Raw genomic sequence first — 24,297 nt, 5'->3', positions numbered from 1 at the left:
TGCTGTAGCAATGTGGCCAATGGTTGTATTTACATACACAAACATGGCATACTTTAAATTGTAATTTCTCAAACAAAAATAAACAAGTAAAACAATGCTAGTTAAATAGCTCTAAACCATCTCACACTGTCTATTTAGAATGTTTCTTGTTGTATTTTCTTTGTTCTGGATAGTTATAACTAATAACATCTGCTTCATTAACTCTTGTACATGGCTGTAACCCAATCTCAGGGAACACAACTTTATAACCATATTGTTTCCACATTTAGAACTATTTCCGATAAACAAAGTTTTAACAAAACACATTCTTAAATTCCATACCAAGTACGCATTTATTCATAAATAATACCAGCTGACTGTAAAGTATAAGTCCCACAATCTCAAGGGTTTAAGACTTCCAGAGCATCACTCCTGTGAGTAATGAAGACGTCATTAAAATACCATTGTAACATGCACCAAGCTGTCTGTTATTACCTGAACAGTATAATACATAGAATCATTACATCAAGAAACGTGCTGATTGTTCCTATCCCATTGGATAGCTCCACACAGCCTGATTGATAGACCATTTCCGTCCCTATTGGAAGCACAAGCAATAGACAGGGCTGGTTCCATGCAAAGAGGAAATACAATATGTTGTAAACTGCTTCCCATTGTGTAACTTATTTTGTTAGCTGTGGAAATTAACAAACAACTGGAAGGTCAGAGTAATCCCAGTTTGTGATTAAATTGAACCCAGGGTCTGTAGATTAGCTTGCCACTGTGAGGAGCGGTGTAGTGGGTGGGTGAATGAGTGTGCAGGATATGCTCAACCTGCCACTGGAATCGAGGCATAAAATACGCTTAAATGAAAGTCAGGTCTCTGGAGGGGAAAGACAACACAACACTGAACAAACAGATTCCTCAAGCACTCATTTCCTACTGTTTGTAGTGCCTGAGGAACAAAATGGCTTGTGTGTTTTCTGCATCCATCAGTTTCCAATGGGATTAATGGGATTACAGTGGTTCAGATCGCAGCAAAAGGAAGCAGAGTCTGTGGAGTGTTATCCTCTTAAAAACACAGGAAACACAATGTCTGAGATTAGTTTCTGATCTTTTATCACTTAGTCTGTAGATGTAGGCATATGTAATGCCTTGTTTAATCAACAAATGAAAGAGGACGTAAGCAAAAATGACACATTTAACCACTACTATTGTAGGTACTGTCCTGTACAGAACAGTGGTCCTCAAAGACCTTGAAATCCCAGTCCAGTGTTACTCTGCGAGATGGGATTCAAACATCATTTTATTCCTAGCTACTCAGTTTGTTACTGTCTGTGTCTTTCTTCAATGGTAGCAGGTTGCAGCAAAAATATATAGATAACATTTTTTAAAAAAACATTTGAACATGGATGCTCTTTCGCAGCTCAAAATAATGAAGGATTCTCAAGTCTGAGTGAATCATGATAGGCCAGTGTAAGGGAAGTGTTTACTGGGGTTCTAGGACTGGATTTGAATCATGCCTCATTCAAATAAACAATTCCTAAACTCGCTATCAACAAAGACTGTCAGAATTTGAAGCTTCTGAATGACACATATTATATCATGATAAAACCTTCTACTGAAACACCTATAGTAGATATAAATGCAAAATAACAACATCTAGAAATTTTCCAGGCAGACCCACCCAGGTGACAAAAGGGTACATTTTAATGAGGCTGAAGGTCCAGCTCAATTCACTTTTTAAGAGGAGAGAACCGTTACACAAAACTATATATGTCCCTTCAATAAACTTAGAATGTGAATGTTATTTTTTGATCACTAACTGAGAATCTGGATAAATATTGCTCCACTTTTGCTCAGTTTATTGTAGGAATGTATCATTTCCTAAAACATTTCCCTCCAGATAAAAAATGTAAATTGAATTGGCCCACAGCCCTGGTTGTGTCCATGCAGACCAGTGTACTCTCAGGTGAACTGGGGTCTCACAGAGGGCTTCTTAATTCAAGTCATGTCTACTTCTGTGTCCCGCAGAGCCTGCGTATCCCACACAGCTGTCAATACTATAGGTCCTCTCTGTATTTAATGTGAGTTTACAGCCCCCTGCTGGTGTACGGGTTAGACAGACCATTCTGCAGGGGATAGCACAACCACCAACTTGTAATTATCTGAGCAGAAAAAAAACATGACAGAACAAGCCTGACAGTTCCCAGAGCATCAAAGCTCTTTTCAAAATGGCTGATTAAAAAAAAAAAAAAAAAAGTGTACCCAGCTACCTCCAGACCCTCATCTCTCCCTACATCCCCACCCGACCTTTCCGCTCCGCCTGCACTAAAAGATTGGCCGTACCTCCGCTACGCTTCCCTGCCTCCAGAGCCCGCACCTTCTCCACCCTCGCCCCACAGTGGTGGAACGACCTTCCTACGGATGTCAGGTCTGCCCAGTCCCTGACCACCTACCGGTGCCTCCTCAAGACACACCTCTTCAGACAACACCTGTAAAACTCAACTCTTCCCTTTTGGACAATATAGCATTCTGCCTTTAATGCACTTTAAATTGCACTTATCTGCTCCCTAATTTACTGTATTTAATCCTGCACTTAACCCAATCTGTAGTATTTTGTATTTCATCGGCACTTGCATCTAACCCTGATGTAACTATCAACACTGTTATCTGGGCAGCAGTGTGGAGTAGTGGTTAGGGCACTGGACTCTTGACCGGAGGGTTGTGGGTTCAATCCCCAGTGGGGGACACTGCTGTTGTACCCTTGAGCAAGGTACTTTACCTAGATTGCTCCAGTAAAAACCCAACTGTATAAATGGGCAATTGTATGTAAAAATAATGTGATAACTGTATAATGTGAAATAATGTGATATCTTGTAATAATTGTAAGTCGCCCTGGATAAGGGCGTCTGCTAAGAAATGAATAATAATAATAATCTGCTCTTGAATTGCCCCGATATCAAATCGTTCTGTGTTTTTTATTTGCTTTAATTAGGACTGAAGTCATTGTATTTTGTATCTTGCTCTTAATTGTACTGTAATTCTTGATATGTATTTTTTTGTATACAACTGTAAGTCGCCCTGGGTAAAGGCGTCTGTTAATAAATAAATAATAATAAATAGACCCAGCCAGCAGAAGGGCTTGTTTGTCTCCCCACATTCACAGACCCACCCACACTTGTACACCGCTTCACTGAAATACTGCTTCAACTCTTTCCCTGCTCTTTAGTACATGCTCCCTAACTTCAGTTTTGGTTTCAGTGGTCCATTTCTTGTGATTTCTTCTTTCCAATCTCCTGCACTAAATGGATCTGACAGCAATTTTTTGTACTAAAGTATCCATTTCTCTCTCTGCTTCAATCAAATCATATTCTCTAGTTTCGCAAAATAACTGTTTTTTTCTGCCTTCCATTTCCGCTTGTGACCTGAGCCCCACAAGGTGTGAGTTGGCCTGCTCGCTCTGTTCCATCAGGACGATTCTTCTTACATGCAAACCTATACATATTTATTATTATTATTATTATTATTATTATTATTATTATTATTATTATTATTATTATTATTATTATTAGTGTATATGTTATATACAATAATAATAATAATAATATTAATAATAATAATAATAATAATAATAATATTAATAATAATAATAATAATAATAATAATAATAATAATAATAATAATAATAATGTTTAGATTTTTTTGTGTCAGCTATAGGGCATGCATTGCATACATAGACTGCACGCCACTGGTAAAATGTCAAGGCAGCTGGAAGAGAAGTCAAATAAAAGGCTGAGAAGAAATGTTCCCATACTGAGGGCAATCTAGGGAATAAAGTTTAGACAGCACGGTTTTCGTGTGTTGCATTTATGGATAAACTTTAAACATATTTCCGTCTGAACCGTTATAACTTCCTGAGAGCTGCCAAAACGGAATGTTCTGATTCAATATGCACTGTTAGCTCAAAACTGCATGACTTGCATTTTAATCAAAAAATGATTTGTGGATTTTCTGAATTTGGATTTATACTGGATTGTTGACCTCTATGTCCCCAGTAGTACCAAGTTAATCTACAGCATTAAACGCCAATTTGATTAATCTTGAAACAGGTGGATTTAATATTAAACTTGTAATGACAGACAAAGCCCAGTTTTCGGCTTTCATTTTCCCTCATGCTGAAACCAATTAATGGCGCCAGGCTCTCACTATGGGAAAATCAGATTGGGACTTATTAATACCACCTTTGCAATTCAAATTAAATAAATGTCCAGCTGCTTCAGATTATGCCCCAATTAAAGATAATTGAAACAGCATTTACTAATTGTACCTCTATTCACTGCTGATTGTTTTTCACATTATTTTTTGTTAAGGAGAAAATTAATTCTAGAACAACAAGTAATCCTACATAATGTCCTCTGCGGGTAACTTTAGTGTTCACATGCTAAAGTTTTACAAGGGCTTTGTGTAGAAATTATGTTTCATAGGCTATAAATGCATTTTCAGAGGGAATATTAAATTGATGTTGTAAGAAAGAGACATTATATTAGAGAGTTATGTCTAATGTTAATTCTTTGGAGACTGAATCTTGTTTGCCTATTTAAGAGATTGCACAATTTTATAAATATGCTTGCCTACCTTTCTTATCCGTACTCTGGATGTGCGTGCGTTCATAAGAAATGTGTTTGAAATCCTGTGTGGTTAGCCCCTCAAAGTAGTAAAGAAAGTGAAAAAAGTATTACAAATTACAACCACGACTGTATACAAACTCTGAAGCTTCAATCTTGTAACCCAGACTATATGCCTAAAAAAAAAAAAGGATTTTCATTGATTTCTTGAGCAACGGAATTGCAAATATCAATGCTTAAGTAGGCTATGGATGTACAGAACTGGCTTACAAAAGACATCCCAGAATGAGCTGGATGCCTATACTCTAGTCCTGAAATGAAAGCTTTTGTGGGTACCATTTAAGCTATCCCAGTACATAAACTACAAAGACAAAGAATTATTGATAAACACAATAACAGATCATTTGATTAGAGATTACATTTTAAATGATGTTTTAATGTTAGTTCAAAGCGGAAATAAACAAAACGTCCTTTTGAGATGTCCTAGACAAAATCAACCACAAAAGTGCATGTTAAAAAGATGATTTCCAGTAACGGAAACTACAGTATTACTCTGTATTACCAACAACTGTGTGCCTTCTTCCAAGAATAGCAGAATGGGTCAATGAGTCTGAACCCAGTGTCTCATGGGATAATGGATAAGACATTGAGCACTGAAAGACACTTTCTGGTAGCTGCAAATCACAGTCAAAGCCACTGACTAACTTGAATGCAAAGGTCACGCAAATATATCGTTTTTTCATGGTAATATCGCTCCTCTACTTACCAGTAGGTTATAATTAATAACTTTAACACAAATTTCCCCTAGCGTGGTTTGTTTTCTTTCTCCCTCAAACGTTACAGCAAGTGTTGGTATGTGGAGTGAATAAGCAAATCGACTTGTGCAGTCCTGACCATCACAGACTCACTCGACACATGGCCCAGATTACATATCTGTCTAATTCGAAACAGAATCAAACTCTGCTCTTGATTAAGAGTGAATTTTCAGTCTGTTCTGTACAGGGATGCCAAGGGGAATAAAAAAAAATACTTGTTCATGTTTCTTTCCCCATTTTTTTTTATTGTATTATAAAACACACATGTTTTTCAAACATTTTTCAAAAGGTTTAGTCTTTAGAAATAAAGTGGAGGTCATCAGTAACGATTCTCACAGAGAACAAAACCAGCTTTAAACCACTGGTGAGACACCACAGTGCTAGGAGATACAAAGAGGATTTGTGTGCAGTGAAGCTCACTTCAGTCTTACTCTACTGGATGAACACAATGAACTGAGTTAGAGGGGCTAAATAACAGTAGATGACAGCATGTACAGTATGCTAGGTAAACGATATACACATCTGGCTCAACGGGTACAAATAGGACACTATAGAAGAAAGTGACTCTGAACGCTTTTCTCTGGTGATGTAGCCTTCATAGTAAACTGAATAACTTATTATTACAGTAGCCAAGATTAAGCCTATAGTAATGCAACCAATTGGAAAAACATGCATCCATTTGAAATCTTCTTTAAAATGGGATCAATAAGTTACTAACAACCAAACGAGCAAGATGGGCTGAATGGCCTCCTCTTGTTTGTAAACTTTCTTATGTTCTTATGTTCTTATGATATGGAACCCAATATGGATTTAGAGGTGAAAACAAGTGCCTTTGATAGGAAAGGTGAACAAAAGTGGACAATATGTCCACAGCCCTCAGCTTTAAGAATTATCATAACTGACTGCTGGTCACTTCTCTGACCCACAGAGCAAGAGGTTAAATTAGTATCATATTTTACACAGTGTAGGAGTTTTTCTACCTCCTCTTCTGTTTATAATAAAGGGGCACAGGATTCAATCTAATATCCTCCAGATGGTGGTGCTGCTGTTATTCTGACCTAGCCGTCGTCTGTAGTGGCTCTGATCTGTATTCTGCTTTGCCATCCCTTAAATCACTCCAGCCGTGCACAGTGCACGAGGGCCAAGGCCAAGTATCCCTTGCCTGCAATATTGGAAATGAGAGCAATTTAGACTAAATGTATTAAGTATCACTCATATGTCAGGAAATAATAACCCATGAATCAAACTGAATTTGCATGAAATGAAAGAAAATTAAATATAATTCAATCCAGATTCACTGTGCATACACATGCTCATGGTTACCATTTAAAGAGATACAATCTCAAGTGTGTTTTATAAATGATACACCAAGAGACAAGGGATGTTTCTGTTGGGTCGTGTCTGCCATCCACACGTGTAATATATGTAATATATGTAGTGGACTATGTTTTACTTATGCCAGGAATACCTGCTGCTTTCAGCATCCAAGGTCAGTGATATTAGATTCCTGATCTGGCGTTCAAATACTAGACTGTCCCTATCAAAGCATCTCCTTACCAAGCAGCAGCTACAATGACAGCTTGGTGGCCAACAGTGTATGCTATGAACCAGCCTTCCTGTATTTATCAACTACTGTCAACTCTATAAAGCAACCTGCAAATACAGCTTTTGCTAGCTATTTCTATTATTACTTTAGTGTTTGTATTTAATTTAACTGAATTAAATGAATATCTGGTGAGACATTGTATTCATTCAACTGATTTTTATGTGAATACACACATAGAATATAAAGACACTCTCATGAAGCCCAGGAAAAGAACATCTCCCAAAGGACTGATCAAATAGAATCCTTGACTCTGAACTGAAGGGAAATATTTTTTAAATGCTTCCTGTGGCATAAACATGGCATCAAAACAGGGTTTCCATTCAGGAGAACATAATTGGGGTGGGGGGGGGGGGTGGGGGGACACGACAGGCTCAGTTACGATTCCTCCCAGATGTTCCAAATTGACTGTTCTTTATTTTCTGTGAATCCCTAATTCAATCAGACTGTACAGAGCAGAGCACGGGGCAAACATACAAATGGGATACAACGTCTGCAAGGCTCCGGACGTGACAAAAGGAGCAACAACTGCCTAGCTTTCCCCAAGGGGCAACAAGGGGCAATAAGCCTGAGTTTCTTGCTATACATGTGTCTATAGAAAACATTCCCTAAATGAAATTCAACATTCAATATTCCTCCTTCTGTACAGAAAATGGATCAAATGTCAAGGTGGTCAAAATAAATGCTTTTGTAACAACATAATGCAGGGGGTTCCATTTATTACCCAGATGTGACTTCTCACAGGACATTTGATCTTTTTTTAAAATTTGGAATCAGCAATTATTTTTCTTATTTTCTCCCCAAGCTCAATTATTGTTCAACCCGGCTCACCGCTGCCACCCCTGCGCTGACTTGGGAGGGACAAAGAAAGACATATGTGTCCTCCGAAACGTGTGCCGTTAGCCGTCCACTTCTTTTCACTTTGCAGGCCTGCCATGCAGTCACCTCAGAGCTACAGTGTTGGAGGACCACGCAGCTCTGGGCAACTTACAGGCAGGCCTGCAGGCGCCTGGCCAGTCTACAGGGGTCGCTGGTTCGCGGTGAGCCAAAGGACACCCTGGCCGACATAAGCCCCGCCGCCAGGCAGCGCTCGGCCAGTTGTGCGCCGCACCCTGGGAACTCCCATCCACGGTCGGCAGTGGAATAGCCTGGACTTGAACCGGCGACCTCCAGGCTATAGCGCACATCCTGCACTCCATGCAGAGTGTCTTTACCGGATGCACCACTCAGAAGCCCCTGGATATTTGATCTTTAAATTTACTTCTATAACACATGCTGAAATCTTGGATCTGAGCGTTAATTTAAGAGAAACAGGACAGTAATGCTCTATATAGCACCAGTACTTTATTTGGCCTCTAGGTGATTGTAACTGTGTTTTACACATAATTTATTACACTGGCTATGGTATACTCAAGTATACATTAGACCTGAAAAGTGAGACGTAGCCTTTAATTCAAGAAAGTGACTACACACCTATTCAGTGCTATGGGTGTGCATTTTTTTTATTTCGCATTCATCTTCTGTGTGTTTCCAAAATATCTATTCCCTGTCAAGTACTACAGTAGAATGCTAAGTGAGCTCATATTGTTTGCATTCTTACAGTACTTTGTCACAACAGGACTCTTGATAGCTACATTGATATGCTAACTCTCCATATATGCCATTTTTTTTTTACAGTTAATCTATATTCCCATTTATAGGAACCACATGCTTGTACTACAAAAAAGAAGAAAAAAGCATCATGGTTTGTTTTAAAAGGAGTTTGACTAGCAAAGTCACAATAAAACAAATCTGAATTACAGATACATTGATATAAGTGTGTAGTATAGATTCCAGCCACAGTGCTGTTAACGTATTATTATTGTCTATAACAGACACTGTTATCTCTTTTCATAATGCTGGGATTAGAGCTGACCCCACTGGCTTGCCTCCTGTTCATGTTTCTTTGCATTATCACAAACAAGGTATCTACATCAGGTAAAGCAGACCTGCGAAACGGATGCATGTCACACCTCATTACTACTTTCTGATTGGTACTCTTATTAGGTCTCGGTGCATTTCATTACACTTATTCCTTCCAAAAACATAGCACCTTGTTCCATTTATAAACGACCCTGCCAAAACTAAAGCCCAGTCACACTCTTGAAACTGGCAACATATTTCTTGCCGTTTCAGAGAGATAATTGCACCAAGTTGCATTAAAGCAGCAACATAAACAATCTGGCATCTTTCCCAGAATATATTTATAGAGGTCTGCAATTTAACCTTTTATTATACTGTACATGGCACATTAAAAATGTACATGGGGGAGCACATCTACACTATACACCGAACAATACCTGCAACCTGGGAGTCAATTTGACAACACCGCCTCCATTGTCGATGACAGATAAACAGCTATGTAACAGCTTTGCTTCAGTAAAAGGCCTGTGTTTAGATCTATGCAAACTCCCTTTTTTTGCATTGGCTATCAATATAATCATAATGAATTTACCAAAACGCAAACAAGAAAACCAGAACACCAATGCCACTATTCAGAATGTAAATGTGCTAACAGAACCTCTTGATAGTAACTATGGCAACCACAGAGCTTTCGTATGGCCAGTTCATTTCTGCTTTCCCAGTTAAATTAGGGTTAAAGATTGGTTGAAGATTGAGTGAAATAACATGTAATTGACGGGCTTCATAAGGTGTTCATTGTCTATCAAATGATCAATCATTCTGTCAGCTATTTGTGTTCCAGTATTACACCCAAGCTGGAATCAGGATCATAAAATGACCATACAACATCTTGCATTCAGGTACCCTACCCTCAAACAAGTACCTTTACGAGCATGTGTTATAGACAAGCATATCCACAGAAGCATCTCCTACCTTCTCAAACTCCCTCAGGGTGTGTGTTTGGACTGGGGGCCCTGTCTCCGTCTCGTCACTTAGAAAAGCTGTGAGTGCAAAAGCAAAACGTGGATATTACATATTTGTTCACTGGACAGTTTACAGTATGTTAGGTGTTGGTATTTTGCGTGCAATGGGATGTTTCAATAACTGTGCAGTCCATTCAAATTCAGTTTTAGTTGCATTGTAAATGACCAGCACACAATGGCCAATTTTTCATCTAAAAGTAGTTCAAGTGGAACTTTTTTTTGGTTCCTGGTCGGTATATTTGCTGTAAAATTGACAGCAGTATTACATTTACTTATTAAAAATGTTTAAAACTGATTTTAAAGCAGGCCAGCACAGTGAGATGACGAGGGTGCATGGACTTCAAAGCAGCACTGATCTTACCTGTCATGTGGCTCACAGTCCTGGAGCGCATGTCCCGGTCCTCCATATAATCCCTGCAATCAAGTAAGATGGTGAGCCTTCATGACCATTACAAAGCAGACACAGAAAACAGAACAGTGCGCTTCATGGGATCTGCCTCTTAGTAAAGCATGACACAAAGTACATGTGACACTGAGGAAAAAGTAAAGCTGCCACTTGATTCACTGATTCATGTCAGGAGGTGCTAAATTCACCTCCCCCTCTTCCCAATATAACCCTAAAGCAACAAAACAAACTGCTACCAATACCGTCAGTGATTAAAACAAGTATACTGATGGAGAAAATGTTTACTTTTCTCCTGTTCATTATCCAGCATCAATCTCTGCAATGATATGTCAAGTGGATGAGTGAAAAAGATTGAAGACCCCCCCCCCCCCCCCCAGGTAATTGGTTTATGTGAAGTAGCCGAAAAAAACACAAATGTCCTCTCTCGCAACAAACAGTATTATCTTTAACACATTCTATATAGACCTTCTTGCTATTGCTCAACTTTGATATCAAGTCATCATTTGAGGAATTTTAAAGTGTATTGGAGATATAACACATCATCATTTGTTCAAAATGTTGTTTTTTTTAATCAAAATACAGCATTTGGAACAGCATCTGGAAAAAATGACAACTTCATTTTTAAACAGCATTTGGAAAATGATCATTTCTGTGTTGCTTTGTGGCATGTGACAGCATGAAAGGTTCATTAATAACCTCCTTCTGTTGCAAATAATATCAGTAGCGTACCTGTTTGGATGAAAGGGGGAGGATGCATGTGTATAACAGGTAAAACAAGGGTTTGATTTATGATAAAGTGCAAAGAAGGCTTTACTCTGGAAGGAATTATGTTCTAGAGTGCAAATTGATCATGACTGTGGGACTCAGCAGCTCTGTCTAAATCTTTATGTGAATAATGTTTTTTCTTTGGTTGTTACCACATTGGCAAAACTACAAAAATCAGAAGGACAGAGCAACAACAAAAGCAAGACTTACAACAGCAGCCAAACTGAAAAAGAGTTTCATCCCTCTGCTCACACTTCAGTCTCTTTGAACCACACATCTTTCCCTGGTCAACTCTCATGAATGATTTGATTAGTATTTAGTAATTTGACAGGCTTCAGCCAAGTCTCAGTCTGTAGGCTCCTCAAATAAGGAGTTACAGTTATATTAGATTAGATCCATTAGCAGATCAGCACAAACCCACACTTCTCCCTGGGGGCTGGCACAGCTGTGAGCAGTGTACATCTGCAATGAATGTGAATGAAGTACAAGTGCGAATGAATCCCAGTGGTTTTTAAGCCAAAGGCTGCGGGACAGCCTTTGTTATCAAGCCTTCTGCCGCACCACAGGGGTGCCGTTTATTTACAAGGTCCCATCCGAACCGTGACAAGTTAGCTGCATTGTGTGCCAGCAGTGTGTCTCCTAAAGACCTCCACCTGCTGGCACGTCTGCCTCTAACAGGATCTCAAAATGTATACAGCCACAGTCTGGAAGCCCTAACCCTCCAAGAAATCAACTGGAAAGCTTGTCTTTATTGACAGTTCTGTTGATTTGGAACCCACTTTTTCTTTTTTTAAACAACAGCAAAGAAATAATTTATGAACTTAGCTGTTATATACCTAAGCTTAAACATAAGCAATATCAGTGAAAGAAAAGAGGGTATGGTCTGTCAAGGCTCAAACAATATCAGCATGTACTTTCCCTCAGGACTGCATCTGATCTATCTTTTTAAATAACCCGATGTTTCAGCTCTAGGACCTCAACAGTTATCACTGTAGCACATTGAGTAGCACGCTGATTTACTCTAACAAGTGAAAAAGTGCTCTCTAAATTCTGCCTGGGATGTTTGTCATTCATTTTCATTTATCCCCCTGGTCTTATCCTCTTGATTTAAGGCAGTAACACAGGTTGTCGTTATCAAGTCCATTCTACAGTTCAGCTACTGTAAACTCCCCTTTAAAAAGATTCAGGTTGTGCATTTGATATCATGGGAGTGCCTGCTCCTTTTCACTTGCACTATCTTATCTTTTTCTTTAAATGATTATGAAGCATGTTTAGTACAGCTGTACATTCCCTGCATTCCTTTCACAAAAACAAATGAAAATGCAGCCTTATTCTATATAAATCGCATACAGTTTTTGCTGCTTTTATACGAAAGAAAACTTCATCCCTCTTGGAAATTGTGACAAAATAAAAACAACAATTCAATATTAAATTTAAGCTTATATATGTTTTCCAAATTTATAAAAAGGTTGGCCAAGGAAAAGAAAGAGTACCGTATAAAAGTGGAGAAGCATGGAGATTACTGTAATTATTGGTAACCCCCTTTAAATTAAACATTTATCAGCAATACATTACTTTTTCTACTAGTGCACAGACCTTTTTTAATGTAGGTAATAACACACACATACTTATTAATTAATTAATTTGCATTTATCATGATCAGGGTTTCCAGTCGCTCCCTGCTTTCATCAGACATCAAAGTTGAGTCGGAATGAATATAGACTTTTCCCACACAAATGTTGTCCCTTTAATTGAATTTATTTTTCTAATTATAAGATTCTGCACTTACCTTCCCCTGTAAAAAAACCCACTCATCATGAAAGTCTCTTCTTCAATGGCTAAAACTTTGGCACGTGCAGCCCATAGACAACTTCAGCTGATGAAGAAACAAGTTATTTTTTACTTTTGTGTGAATAAACTTCATGAAATTACATCATTCCAGAAATCATGCAGGTGATACCTTAAATCAGGGGTCGTGTTTCTTTAAAATAAATAAATAAATAAAACAAAAACAACAGCTGCTTGACGTGGCAGACTTGAGTAAAATAGATGGTGTGTACAGTAGGTAGTGAGAAGTGAATGGCAGGTCTGTTCAGGGGCTGCCTCGTGGTCCAATGAAACGATACTGTGTTAGTGCAGTGAATTCCAGTCAGGGCAAGAAGTAAATAATTACAGTCTTTGGTGTGAGTACAAAATGAGCTGCCAAGGTAGAGCACACCCAAATTCTGCTTTACTCATTTCGACAGGTTCAGACCTGCTGGCCTCATAGGCAAAGCTTGATTTAAACCAATAGGAAAGTGGCTTTGTACTAAAGTGAAAAACTGTAGTGACACCTTTATGTCAACAACCAAAGCTGAAATTTGGAATCACAGATTAATGTCAGCTATTTGTGTTCCATTTAATCACAGATTAAGACAAATGTCTATACATAATGTACCTTTTCACAGTGCAACTCAATACATGTAGTATATTTTCTTACTGAAAATCATTATTTGCATCCCAAGGTATGAGATATTTTCCATTCCCATCCCCATCCCGTACCGACTTACAATTTTCCAATAACAAACAAAAGCAAACCCCGTTTAGCTTTTAAGGTTACACAGCAACTTTTTAGAGTACTTTCATTCAGGGTTTTTGTTATTAAATTATTTAACCAATTAATTTGGCCAAAGCAGTTTATTTAATAATCTCAAATTGAACAAAAACTCCCAGATAGTTTTGAGTATATGTCAATGTCAAACTGCCATAACTAAAAGGCATGCTCTGCTACAGTATAATACGATGTGCATACTGGATTTTTATCAGTGAGGTGCCACTGCTATTGAAACTGAGACTACACAAGACACATACATTATCACAAAGTAAGCAAACAAAACTGGGGCTTTTACTACAAGCAGTTTTCAATGAATCCCTTAAGACTTCATAGGTGGCGTTTACATGCACAAGTCATAACAGTTTTCCCCACAACGTGTTTGCCGTACTTTTCAGGAAATGCATTGCTATGCAGTTCTGATTTAGGAAAAAAAATCGGCTGTACCAGTGCAGATTACTCAATTCATAGTCATTTAGGGGAGATGATATTTAAATGTCTGTGTCTGTTTACTAAGTAGGAAAAGAACGACTCTGAATATCGTGAGAAGAGCATCAGCTACTTGTTTGTCTGGTTACCTTTCCAACACACACACACACACACACACACACACACACACACACACACAATTATATAAAATATAATTTCTATTAAGTACAATTTGTACTACTTAGAATTTATATTTGTGTGTGTGTTTGTGGAACATCTAAAAGTTAAATTTCATTGACACTAGAACCGCCTTTTACAATACATGTTTTTATTTTGACTATAACCTACAATATTCTATTTCTTTTAATATACAAGTCTGTTGTTATCTCTACCGGACCTGGCATCCATCAATTCCTTTGTTTTGTACAAGGAATGCACTGGGGAAAATACCAGTAGGAGAGATTTAATCTTGAAGCTAGCCACAGTGCTTCAGCTACTGCCCAAGGACCATCTTATGCCTCCCTGTGGTTTGGTCAAACTAGGAAAGGGTGGACAGCCTGGGCAGTTTTAAGGAGGTGTTCAATTCATCTGCTCACTAATGATGCCTCAACTTCACAGTGTTGTGAAAAGTAAAACAACTTCTACAGAAGCCCTAAGGAGCAGGAGAGAACATGACCAGACAAGGGCTGGAGACACCGGTTTCAAGCTTTTTCATCTAAAAAAATATTCATGATACCCATTTCTCATGAACTGAGACTCGTTCTTATTGGCTCCCAAAAGCCATGTGACTAAACTCTCTTTCAAATACAACTGGCAATAGGGTTTACGTGCTCTAAAGGTTATAAAAGAATGGTTTCTATGTCAGAGCAGTACACAAAGCTCTGAAAATTGCAAGAATCCTATTCACTTCTATAAGCACATGTAGTGCAGTTACTCAGAGCTGGCACTTCAGGCTGTCTGGACTGAAACTCCAACTGATCAGTACAGTATAGTCTTAACAATGAGTGTTTGTCTGGAATTTACTGTTATTATTAGGACATCTGATGGTATACATGCCATTATTGGAGTGTGGTCTAACTAAAAGTAAATTCACTGCTAAAGGTACAGTACCCTCAAAACAGCTGAGACTTGGTAGATTTAAATATGAATGGTACTGTAGTGTATATGGTTCCATCTGCATACATTCCTGCATGCATTTGGTAAATACATTAATAACTGAACTAATTGCAGTACCCACATACAGCAGCAACCATAAAGTATAGCAGTCTGTTGTGCTGGCTTTCCTTTTAGGACCATTCAACACCCACTGAATCTTAAGGTAAAATCAAAGCAGACAATGATCCCTGCAGCTTGACATCTGCCAAGTCAGAAGCAACACTTCCCTGTTATACATAATCTGTCCATTAAGAAGTTAATAATCTTTCAAGTAGAGAGCATCAGCATGCTGCTGTAGATTGTGCTCCACAACGTTTACCAGACAACATATAAGAATATTGTGCAGTTTCAATACAAGGGCTTTTTATAAGTAAATAGTGACTTGACCAAAGTAGCAATAATAATAATAATAATAATAATAATAATAATAATAATAATAATAATAATAATAATAATAATAATAATACCTGCGTCTCGTGAAATGAAAATGGCTAAGTATAGTAATTTATGTTTGTGTATTGTGCCTCACACCAGCAGTATCGTTCATGAAATAGCCAAGAATAAAATCTGCTAGTAAAACCTTTAATTTTAAATCATGTAAACAGAACAGGCATTAAGGCCCTGAAGATGTCTGCCCCATTAGGCATGCTGATGTACGTGGAGTAGGAATATTCAGGTACACAATTGCAACTGTTAGTGTGTAGTAAAACAGTGACGTGTTTATAATCCCCCCCCCCCCCCCCCCCCCCCCCATAAATATTACTAAAACAAATTATAATAATATCAATACAAGATGAATGTATTGATCCAGGAATTCAAAAGGATATTTTCAAAAACATACCTTTCATGATAAATCTGAAGTCGAATGATGAATTGATCTTACCTTTCTGTCATTCCGCAGGACTGCTGTTGCGTGAGAGCCCGATGCATGTAAATATAAACAGTGGGTAACCTTGGAGGATACCCCGATCGCTCGTATCATCCAGCCATAATAAATCAACTGATAAATTACTGTTGCAGAGAAAGCATTGTTTTGTTCCCACTGATAATTTCATTGAAGAGGCCGCATGATGCTGCCTGGTCTAGACTGGATGCGTAGCTCACTTCATTGAATACCCCAGCCCCCTTGTCTTAATTACGCAGGCAGCCCCGTTTTCAATTCACACGCGTAGCGGGGTCTGTCATTTCTGGTTTGTCCTATTGCCTTTTACAATCTCAGCAATCTCTTTCGGCCTTGGATGTGCAGGGCTGCAGGACAGCCGCCCCGTTACTGTCTGCACAGCTCCAGAATCAGCAACTCGGTAAATTGGAAGAAATGTGCATTTCTGCAGCCTCTTACAATCTAACATCTCCCTGCAGTCGCGCTGAGGGTCACCAATGTGAAAACATTTAGAAATCTGCAAGCTACGAAACGGTGACTTGCGTATTTAAGATGAACTTTCAAATAAAAATTGTTTGTGGAGATTTATAAAAGAGGATTAGGTCTATTTTGATGTGATGACGTCAATCCAAGTGCTAGAATAGATCGATAGCCCAGAGAATAAATGCATCAGTATCTCTCAGGCAAAATGTATCCATTTGTTAGCAACCTGAACCAGATACAACCCCCCAGATTCAAAATTTACATCCACATAAAGCTTTACTATCTCCCTCTTCGATTAACCAAGCAAATATGAGTGCAAAGGAACAATAATTTCTCTGCAGTATGTAGTGGAATACATAGATTTTGCTTTGGTTGAGAGACGCATCTGTTTTAAAAGCGAATACAATTCTTACTTAAACCTATACTGCTTTTCTCTTTGCTGGCATGTTGTTGGGTTTGAGATTAACACATATCATGTAAACAGCCAACTTATTAATATTATGTCAGTCTATAAGGGCAACTCTGGATAATAAGTAGGAAAAATATATATCAGAGGGTCCAAGAAAAAGCTGGGACTAGATGGCATCCAATTGTACCAGTACTTGCATCATCTTGTACTGCACTGAGCTGCTCCATATTCTGACATATTCTACTACTGCTCTCAATTATAACTGTTTTATGTATTTTGTACTTGATTTTACTCTTAAAGGTATCCGTGTTCACGCAATTTGAGACACCTAAACCTAATCTCTACCTCTAAACCTAATTGTCATTGTTAAACTAACTGTTACTATTATTTCAACACCATTTATTTAGCACCCTCTAGCGACTACTACACCCGACGTCCGCTAAAGCGCTTGATGTGGACCTAATCTACCTGTTGGGAGGCTACTAGGTATCTACTGGCCCATTCCTATGCCATGTCTCACTCAATCCAACAAGCTGAAGGAAATAATATAAACAATAAATACATTGATCAAATAATAAATTAGCATAGTGTTTCTGTGCAGCCCTCCTTGTATAACCCGTCATTCAATATATATCTTATTCTGACGTATTCACCCTGTTTTTAGTGTTACAACAGGTAAAAATGACTTCCATCCTCCCGAGTTTCTTGCTAAACTAATTTTAAAAGAATCATTTAAACTGCCAAAGCATTCTGCATTTTTGAAGTTACAGCATTATAAAATGTGTATAGTGCTTCCTGAATCTGTATAACCCTGAAATCGGTGCATGAATTGATTAGAAAAGAGGGTACATAGAGCGAAAGTAGAAACATAATAATCAATATACATTAAAAACTCAATACTGCAGTCACACTTCATAATGTTTAGTTGCATATACTGTACAGTTACAAGGCAAAATAAGCATCAAGCTCTTCTTGAACATAATTTCCTGTCCATTACCAATTAACTAACACCTCTGTAGAACTGTCCTGCTTGAATGTCCAAGGTTTTCCAATCAGCAGTCAGACTACTGTGGTTCTTCTATTACAATCTGCATGAAAATAATAGACAATAACTAGACCCTTAATTGAACTAATAATTTGCTTAATTTTACTTTTCTTTAGCTCTCAAAAAGTTGCAGATTTCAAGTTAGCTATAACATTTCATAAGTAATCTATATTATAAGGTCTAATTAAGCAAATTATTAGTTCAATTAAGGGTCTAGTTAAGTAATTGAGTGTTCAGTTGGAATGAAAACCTGAAGACATATGGGGTCCCGAGGACCAGCCCTGGTATAGAGGGTACCTGAGAGCAGTTTGAGGTTCAGATGACAGATATCTATAGTGCACTACACTTCTAATACAATAATTGTCTTCACATTTGCAAACCAAAAGTTGGCAGCAGACAGTTTCTAAACCTGCATAGACTAACCCAATATAAGCATTTGCATACAGTCAGGATTACCACACATTTTTTAAAGAAAGAAAGATGAAAGTCTATTCGTTTTTAACTGGTATAGTTGTGTGACTCACAACGTTTTTGTAGGTCAAGCATTATATTGATGAAGTTTATAATGTTGTTTTCTGAATTTTTGCAGCTTCATGCTTTCAGGGCACCACCTTGTGGTCAAGCCTAACATTGCCTCTGTAGGTACTGTTAAGACCAGAGTCACGGTCAGAAACCAAGGCAGGCAGGATACAGATATAAATAAATACAAATGAACAGTTCAAATAGAAGAGTAAAAATAAATAGATACATATACCCATCATCAGCTGTGATGCAGGTTTCTTTGTCTCACCAGTACCTAGACAGGTACCAATACTGTGCCAATCCATTTTCCATTGACAGAAAGAGACACTAGTTTTGGAAAATGGGTTTATAACAAAAATAAGTTACACCAGAAATGTTTTTTTTGTTACTTTACAAATATATAATAATTTGTTTATTAATTAAAAACACTCATAACCTACATTCCAAAGACTGCTTAGTTGATACAGCTCATGTTTATACACACGCAAAACATATTAAAATTATGTTTTGCGTGTGTATAAAAAATCTCAGAAACATTGCACAACTTTAACAGGGTACACGGCAAAAGGATTCTTTTCCTGCACAGCGTGATTGTGATTCAAGCCTTATGTAACTTTAACCCTTTTTTTGTTTTTATGTCAATGGAATACTTCTGTAAGGATGAAATGGGCTTTGCAACATAAATGGACATTTAAGGACAACACAGATGTTAATGGTACACTATCATGCATCATTCTCATTGTGATTTGGTTCCAATCAAATCTGTTTGGGCACCCAGAGTTCAAACAGGTTTGGGAATTTCAGAGTGGAATGTACCCCCCATTTAAAATAAACACATTACCCTTGATAGGATTACCCAATCAAACCACTTGCTTGTCAGTCTCTCTGCACTGCATGGGAGTGTCATAACAAACTATGATATTTCAATTCTCTGAAAGGTAGATGTCAATATTTTGCCTTATTTGGTTCCTCAGTTTCCGTGGAAACTCTGCTAGGAATAGGTCACATGACACAGGCTGGAGCCAGCCTGGCAGAGAGCTCACAAAGGGAAATGCATTGCATTCCTCAGCTCTCCCTTCAGAGAATATTTTGCTGTGGATTGAAACAAATACAGATACTGCAGATGCTAATACACAGCTTGACAGTCATTACCAGGTCCCTGCATGATTTTTACACTCACATGCTCGGTCTAGACTAGCAATAATTACTTCTATATGGCTTAAAAAACCTATATTGTTGTTTAAAGCCACTTTCTTAACTTCAAACACTGAGTCACACATTCTGCAGTAGGTTTTATACTGTCAAACACTAAGCCAGTAGACAAAGGTTTCAGCAAATGCCTTCATCAGTATTCAACACTGCTTTCCAGGACAAGTCCTAAGAGCTTAAAGGGCCTGTATCATGAACTGTAGTTAATACAAGTGTCAGTATCATGAAAAAGCCAGGCACCATGACATCCATCCGCAGTATGTACAGTACAGTAGAATATCATATCAGAATCATACACAAATATTACAAGAATGGCCGCTGTGGTGTACACTCTATACAATATTGAATAGGACATAAAATGTACGTTTATGTTTCTCCAAAGATTGAAAAGGTTTTTCTCAAGGAGTTTTTTTTTTTTTTTTTATTTTTTTTTTTAAATCAATTAATCAAAAACTTTTTTTATCCAGATGAGTCAATTGAGAACAAATTCTCATTTACAATGATGACCTGGGAAGAGGTTCACACCACCACAGCAAACAACATAAAACACAATACAAAAGGAGACAAAAAAACCACATAATCAATCATAAAACATAAAACATAAAATATAAAACTCAGCAGCAACTTAGCAGGCACAGATGTTAGTCAGCAATGAGTCGCCCCTATGGCTAAAAGCAACCTCAGATATGAATTGTTCTAATTTTTTTGTTGAAACCCATTCCAGTCATTGGAAACTCCAGTCATTCGTTTAAAGTCCTATATGTGTTGGTTTTGGGACAGTTTTAGGTAACAGACCTTGGGGTTTGTGTGGGATTCCGGCTGACTGAAGACGACTGTGGCTGGTGTACTGGGATGTGGGTTAAATCTTATGTCTGAGTGAATAAAAAAAAAAAAAAAAAAAAAAAAAAAAAAAAAAGTTTGTGATGGCTGTGTTTCTCACTTTCTTTCATTACAAAAACTGGCATCTGTTTTTTTCAACAGGATTTATTTCAACACTTGCTATACGATGTAATACAGTTTTACACACTGTGGCAGTGTGGCAGAGCTAAAGCCCTGCCAGTGTGGGGAATAATGGGTTGGCAGGGAGGGGGTTACATGTCTCCCTGTTAAAAAGTAGGAATGTAGCTGGAGCCATGAACTGAATAAACAATTAAATTAAAAATTAAGGCTCCAGCCACAGGTGTATAAATAGGGTGATCGTGGGTGTTAGTAATGGTTAGAGTTGATGTTGATGAGCTGTCACGTCACGTCACGTCACATCTTGTTTGTTTGTTGACGTCTCCGTAAGTGTTTTATAGACCTTTTGTTTTGGCCCTTGTACAGTTTATTTTGTTTATGTGTTTTGTTCTGTTTAATGTCTAGTGTTTTGGTTATGCATTGTATTTGTTATTAAAGTGCACCTTTGCGCTTTGAAATTGTTATGTACCAGGAATCTCCTTTCCTAGTACATTACAGCCTTGCCAGTAATGCTGTCCTGTCACACACACACACACACACACACACACACACACACACACACACACGCACACACCCACACACACACACCCACACACGCACACACACAAACACGCAAACGCACACGCACACGAACACACGCACACACACACACACGCACCACCCCCCCACCTCCTCCCACACACACACACACACACACACACACACACACACACAAACACACACACACACACACACACACACACACACACACACACACACACACACACACACTGTGGTCCCCAGTACAGTACATTATTATTGGTTGAGTCACAGTGTTAATTTAACCTCTCACTAATGTGTGGTAGAAACTGACTGCACTACTGGCGGACAAGTGGGTTACAAGAAAAAGAAAACATGCATAACCCACAATCCAAAGACAGCTTGTTATGCCAATTGATGCAGCTCGTGGTTATACACACGCAAAACATATTAAAAAGTTACTGCTTAAAGTGGGCACATGGACCATTAGACATCTCGGAAACACTGCACAAATGTAGCTGGGTGCATGGCAAAAGGAATTTGTATGCAGCTTTATCAAGCCTTATGTAACCTTAACCCTTTCTATTTATAGGGAATACTTCTGTAAGCAGGAAAGCTTGTTGTCATTGACTTTCTGCACTGACTAATAAAGGATCTGATGGATAGGGTGAGTTTGGTTTACATGGTGACAAATGGACGCTTGTTGGGAGGGGTAGTTTGGGTTAGAGGGTGAAACTCTTACTGTGAGAAAGATCTGATGAGTACATACTGTAGCAGTAGGGGAGATCTTTTTAACATGAGCATTATTTATCTGTAAAACAAAAGAACATACAGAGTAAAAACACAAGAAGCTTGTAATAAAATAAATAGTAAACCTTCTTTAGATATTCCAATACAGGATTGTAACCCATTAGCAGGTACAGATTTGTAAACTTTATTTGTTTGTACAAATACCGCTACAGAGAGAAAGTAAAAACATAATTTAAAAACAGCTCAATACTGTGTTATTTCACAGCACATTATTTCTGTATGGTTGAGAACAGAGCATTACGTCTGGATTGCAATCTATTTTAATAATCTGGTAATGTTGCTGGATAAGCTTTGTAGGGTGTACCGGTAAGTGAAACAGTGTTATTGCCTAGAAACACTACAAATGGATGACATTAATGGCACCTGAGTAATTACAATACATGACTAACAGATTTAAATAGGAATCATATCCACACAAATTAATAATTACAATATAGCTCTGAGGTCTGATGCTGAGAAAAAAAGCACTTTTTGGCACTGCATCTGATGCTCTGCTTAGAGCTGTCTCTTTGACATGTGTTGAGTCGTCTCTCAAGGAAATAAAAGTAATAGAAAACAGAGGGTTTCCATAATGACAAGGATCAAGTGCTGGCTATAGGCCTGAGCTGGACTGGGTGAGTTAACTGGGAAGACACACAGTGCAATAAAACAGCAGACAGACAATAGAACTTTCTTTCATTTTCAAGAAAAGCAAAGGCAAGGTAGTTGAAAGTAAAATAAAGCACTCCATCGCTTAATGGCTGGCCGTCTTCTCCGTGCCGTATCAGGGGATGACTCGCTGTGAGGCTGCTAAACTCACTATGGCTCTGGAAGACCTTTCATTAAGAGACGCAATTGTGTGTTCAGGAAGAAATCTATGCAGAACGGTTATGGGAGGAAGCAATGTTTATTTATACATGTGTGTACAGGCAGTACACACATTCAGTGTGTGCTGCCTGTGGCAAGCGTGAAGGCTAGCAAGAGCAAACATTAAAACAAGGAGAGACGTATAGGAAAATTGCATTTTATATTCTGTATATATAAACTGATGGCTGTGGGAAGGGTGGAGGAGACATAACTATACTGTATTTTCATGGTAAACATGCAGAAAAAACATTTCTTCTGTTTACCATATTCATATACAGTATATATATATATTTTTTTTCTTTGGTTATTTTAAATATATTTTGACTTTAAAATGTCTCAAGGAAATGGGCTCAGCAATGTATATAAAACTCTCTAGTTATAGAGCACACCATTTCTTTTTTTTTATAGGAAAGCCCTTAAAACTGGCTTTAAAATGATATCAGCATTTTTTTTTGTTTCTTTATTCAGAGCTGGGTTCAACCTATTTGACTTTTCTCTTTTGTATAATCCCCCATTTTTTTTGTACAAAACTAAACTGAATTGATTTGGAAAAAAAAACAAAAAACAAAAAGGCCGTCAAGCTATGACCAGCTTCTTCTCCCTTTACACTACAGTCCAGATTGGTTTGACTATAAAATAATTCCTACGGAGAAACATTTCCTATAACCACTAGAGGGCTACAATATCTAAAATACCTGAATTCCCCCGTTACACTTCCTTAAAGTAATACACACTTTCCACGTTTTTGTTATCAAAATGCATCCATATTTGTGGTCATGGTGTTTATATACAATATATAACATGAATAAAAATATTCATGAGGAAACTGGATTGTCATTATTTTTACATCCCCACTACTTCAGACCACTTAGTATTATTCCATACCTATTCTTGCATGCCTATTTCAATTAATTGGAAATCATCACCAGAGAACTAAACTGCCTATTAAAACCTCATCAAGTGGAATCAGTCTTTATTAGTGGACATTTTATATGTTAAAGAGATACAATAAGTGCCATAAAATTACTCAGAATTTAGTCAGAATTATTGTGATGGTCTCTGCACTGCTTGACTAGGAACTTGAGCATGCACTGAGCATTGAAAACTGATACTGACTCCATTAAAAACTCTGAAAATGATTTGATTCAATCTGCCAATGCCGCGGCTCTTAAAAGAAAATAGATTAAAAGCATGTAACTAAAACAAAAGCCGCATGACATTAAAAAATTTAAAAATAGTATCGGGCCTCTATGGTGAAGAAACAAAAAAAACATTGAAACCCATCAAAACTAAATTTTCAGTTATATGTCAATGGCTTAAAAA

General features: G+C 37.8%; 1 protein-coding gene across 3 annotated transcripts in view; it reads right to left on the bottom strand.

The window, feature by feature from the left end:
• The window catches only part of LOC117407902 (myomegalin), a 76,486-nt gene extending 59,952 nt beyond the window's left edge, over positions 1-16,534 (bottom strand). The window contains exons 1-4 of one of the 3 annotated variants that reach the window (XM_059031746.1): positions 16,178-16,534; positions 12,910-12,996; positions 10,311-10,363; positions 9,900-9,967 (exon numbers count right to left, since the gene is read on the bottom strand). In XM_059031746.1, the coding sequence (XP_058887729.1) occupies positions 9,900-9,967; positions 10,311-10,363; positions 12,910-12,938 (150 nt within the window). In that variant the 5' untranslated portion in view covers positions 12,939-12,996; positions 16,178-16,534. Of the gene's footprint in view, positions 1-9,899; positions 9,968-10,310; positions 10,364-12,909; positions 12,997-13,080; positions 13,200-16,177 lie in introns of those variants that run through there. The other 2 variants (XM_059031747.1, XM_059031744.1) reach the window with 2 other exon arrangements.
• Between the last annotated feature and the right edge of the window lie 7,763 nt (positions 16,535-24,297).

Source organism: Acipenser ruthenus, chromosome 10 (assembly GCF_902713425.1).
Source record: "Acipenser ruthenus chromosome 10, fAciRut3.2 maternal haplotype, whole genome shotgun sequence".
NCBI lineage: Eukaryota > Metazoa > Chordata > Actinopteri > Acipenseriformes > Acipenseridae > Acipenser > Acipenser ruthenus.
The sequence above is the reverse complement of the archived record's forward strand: the minus strand, read 5'-3'. Positions and strand labels throughout refer to the sequence as shown.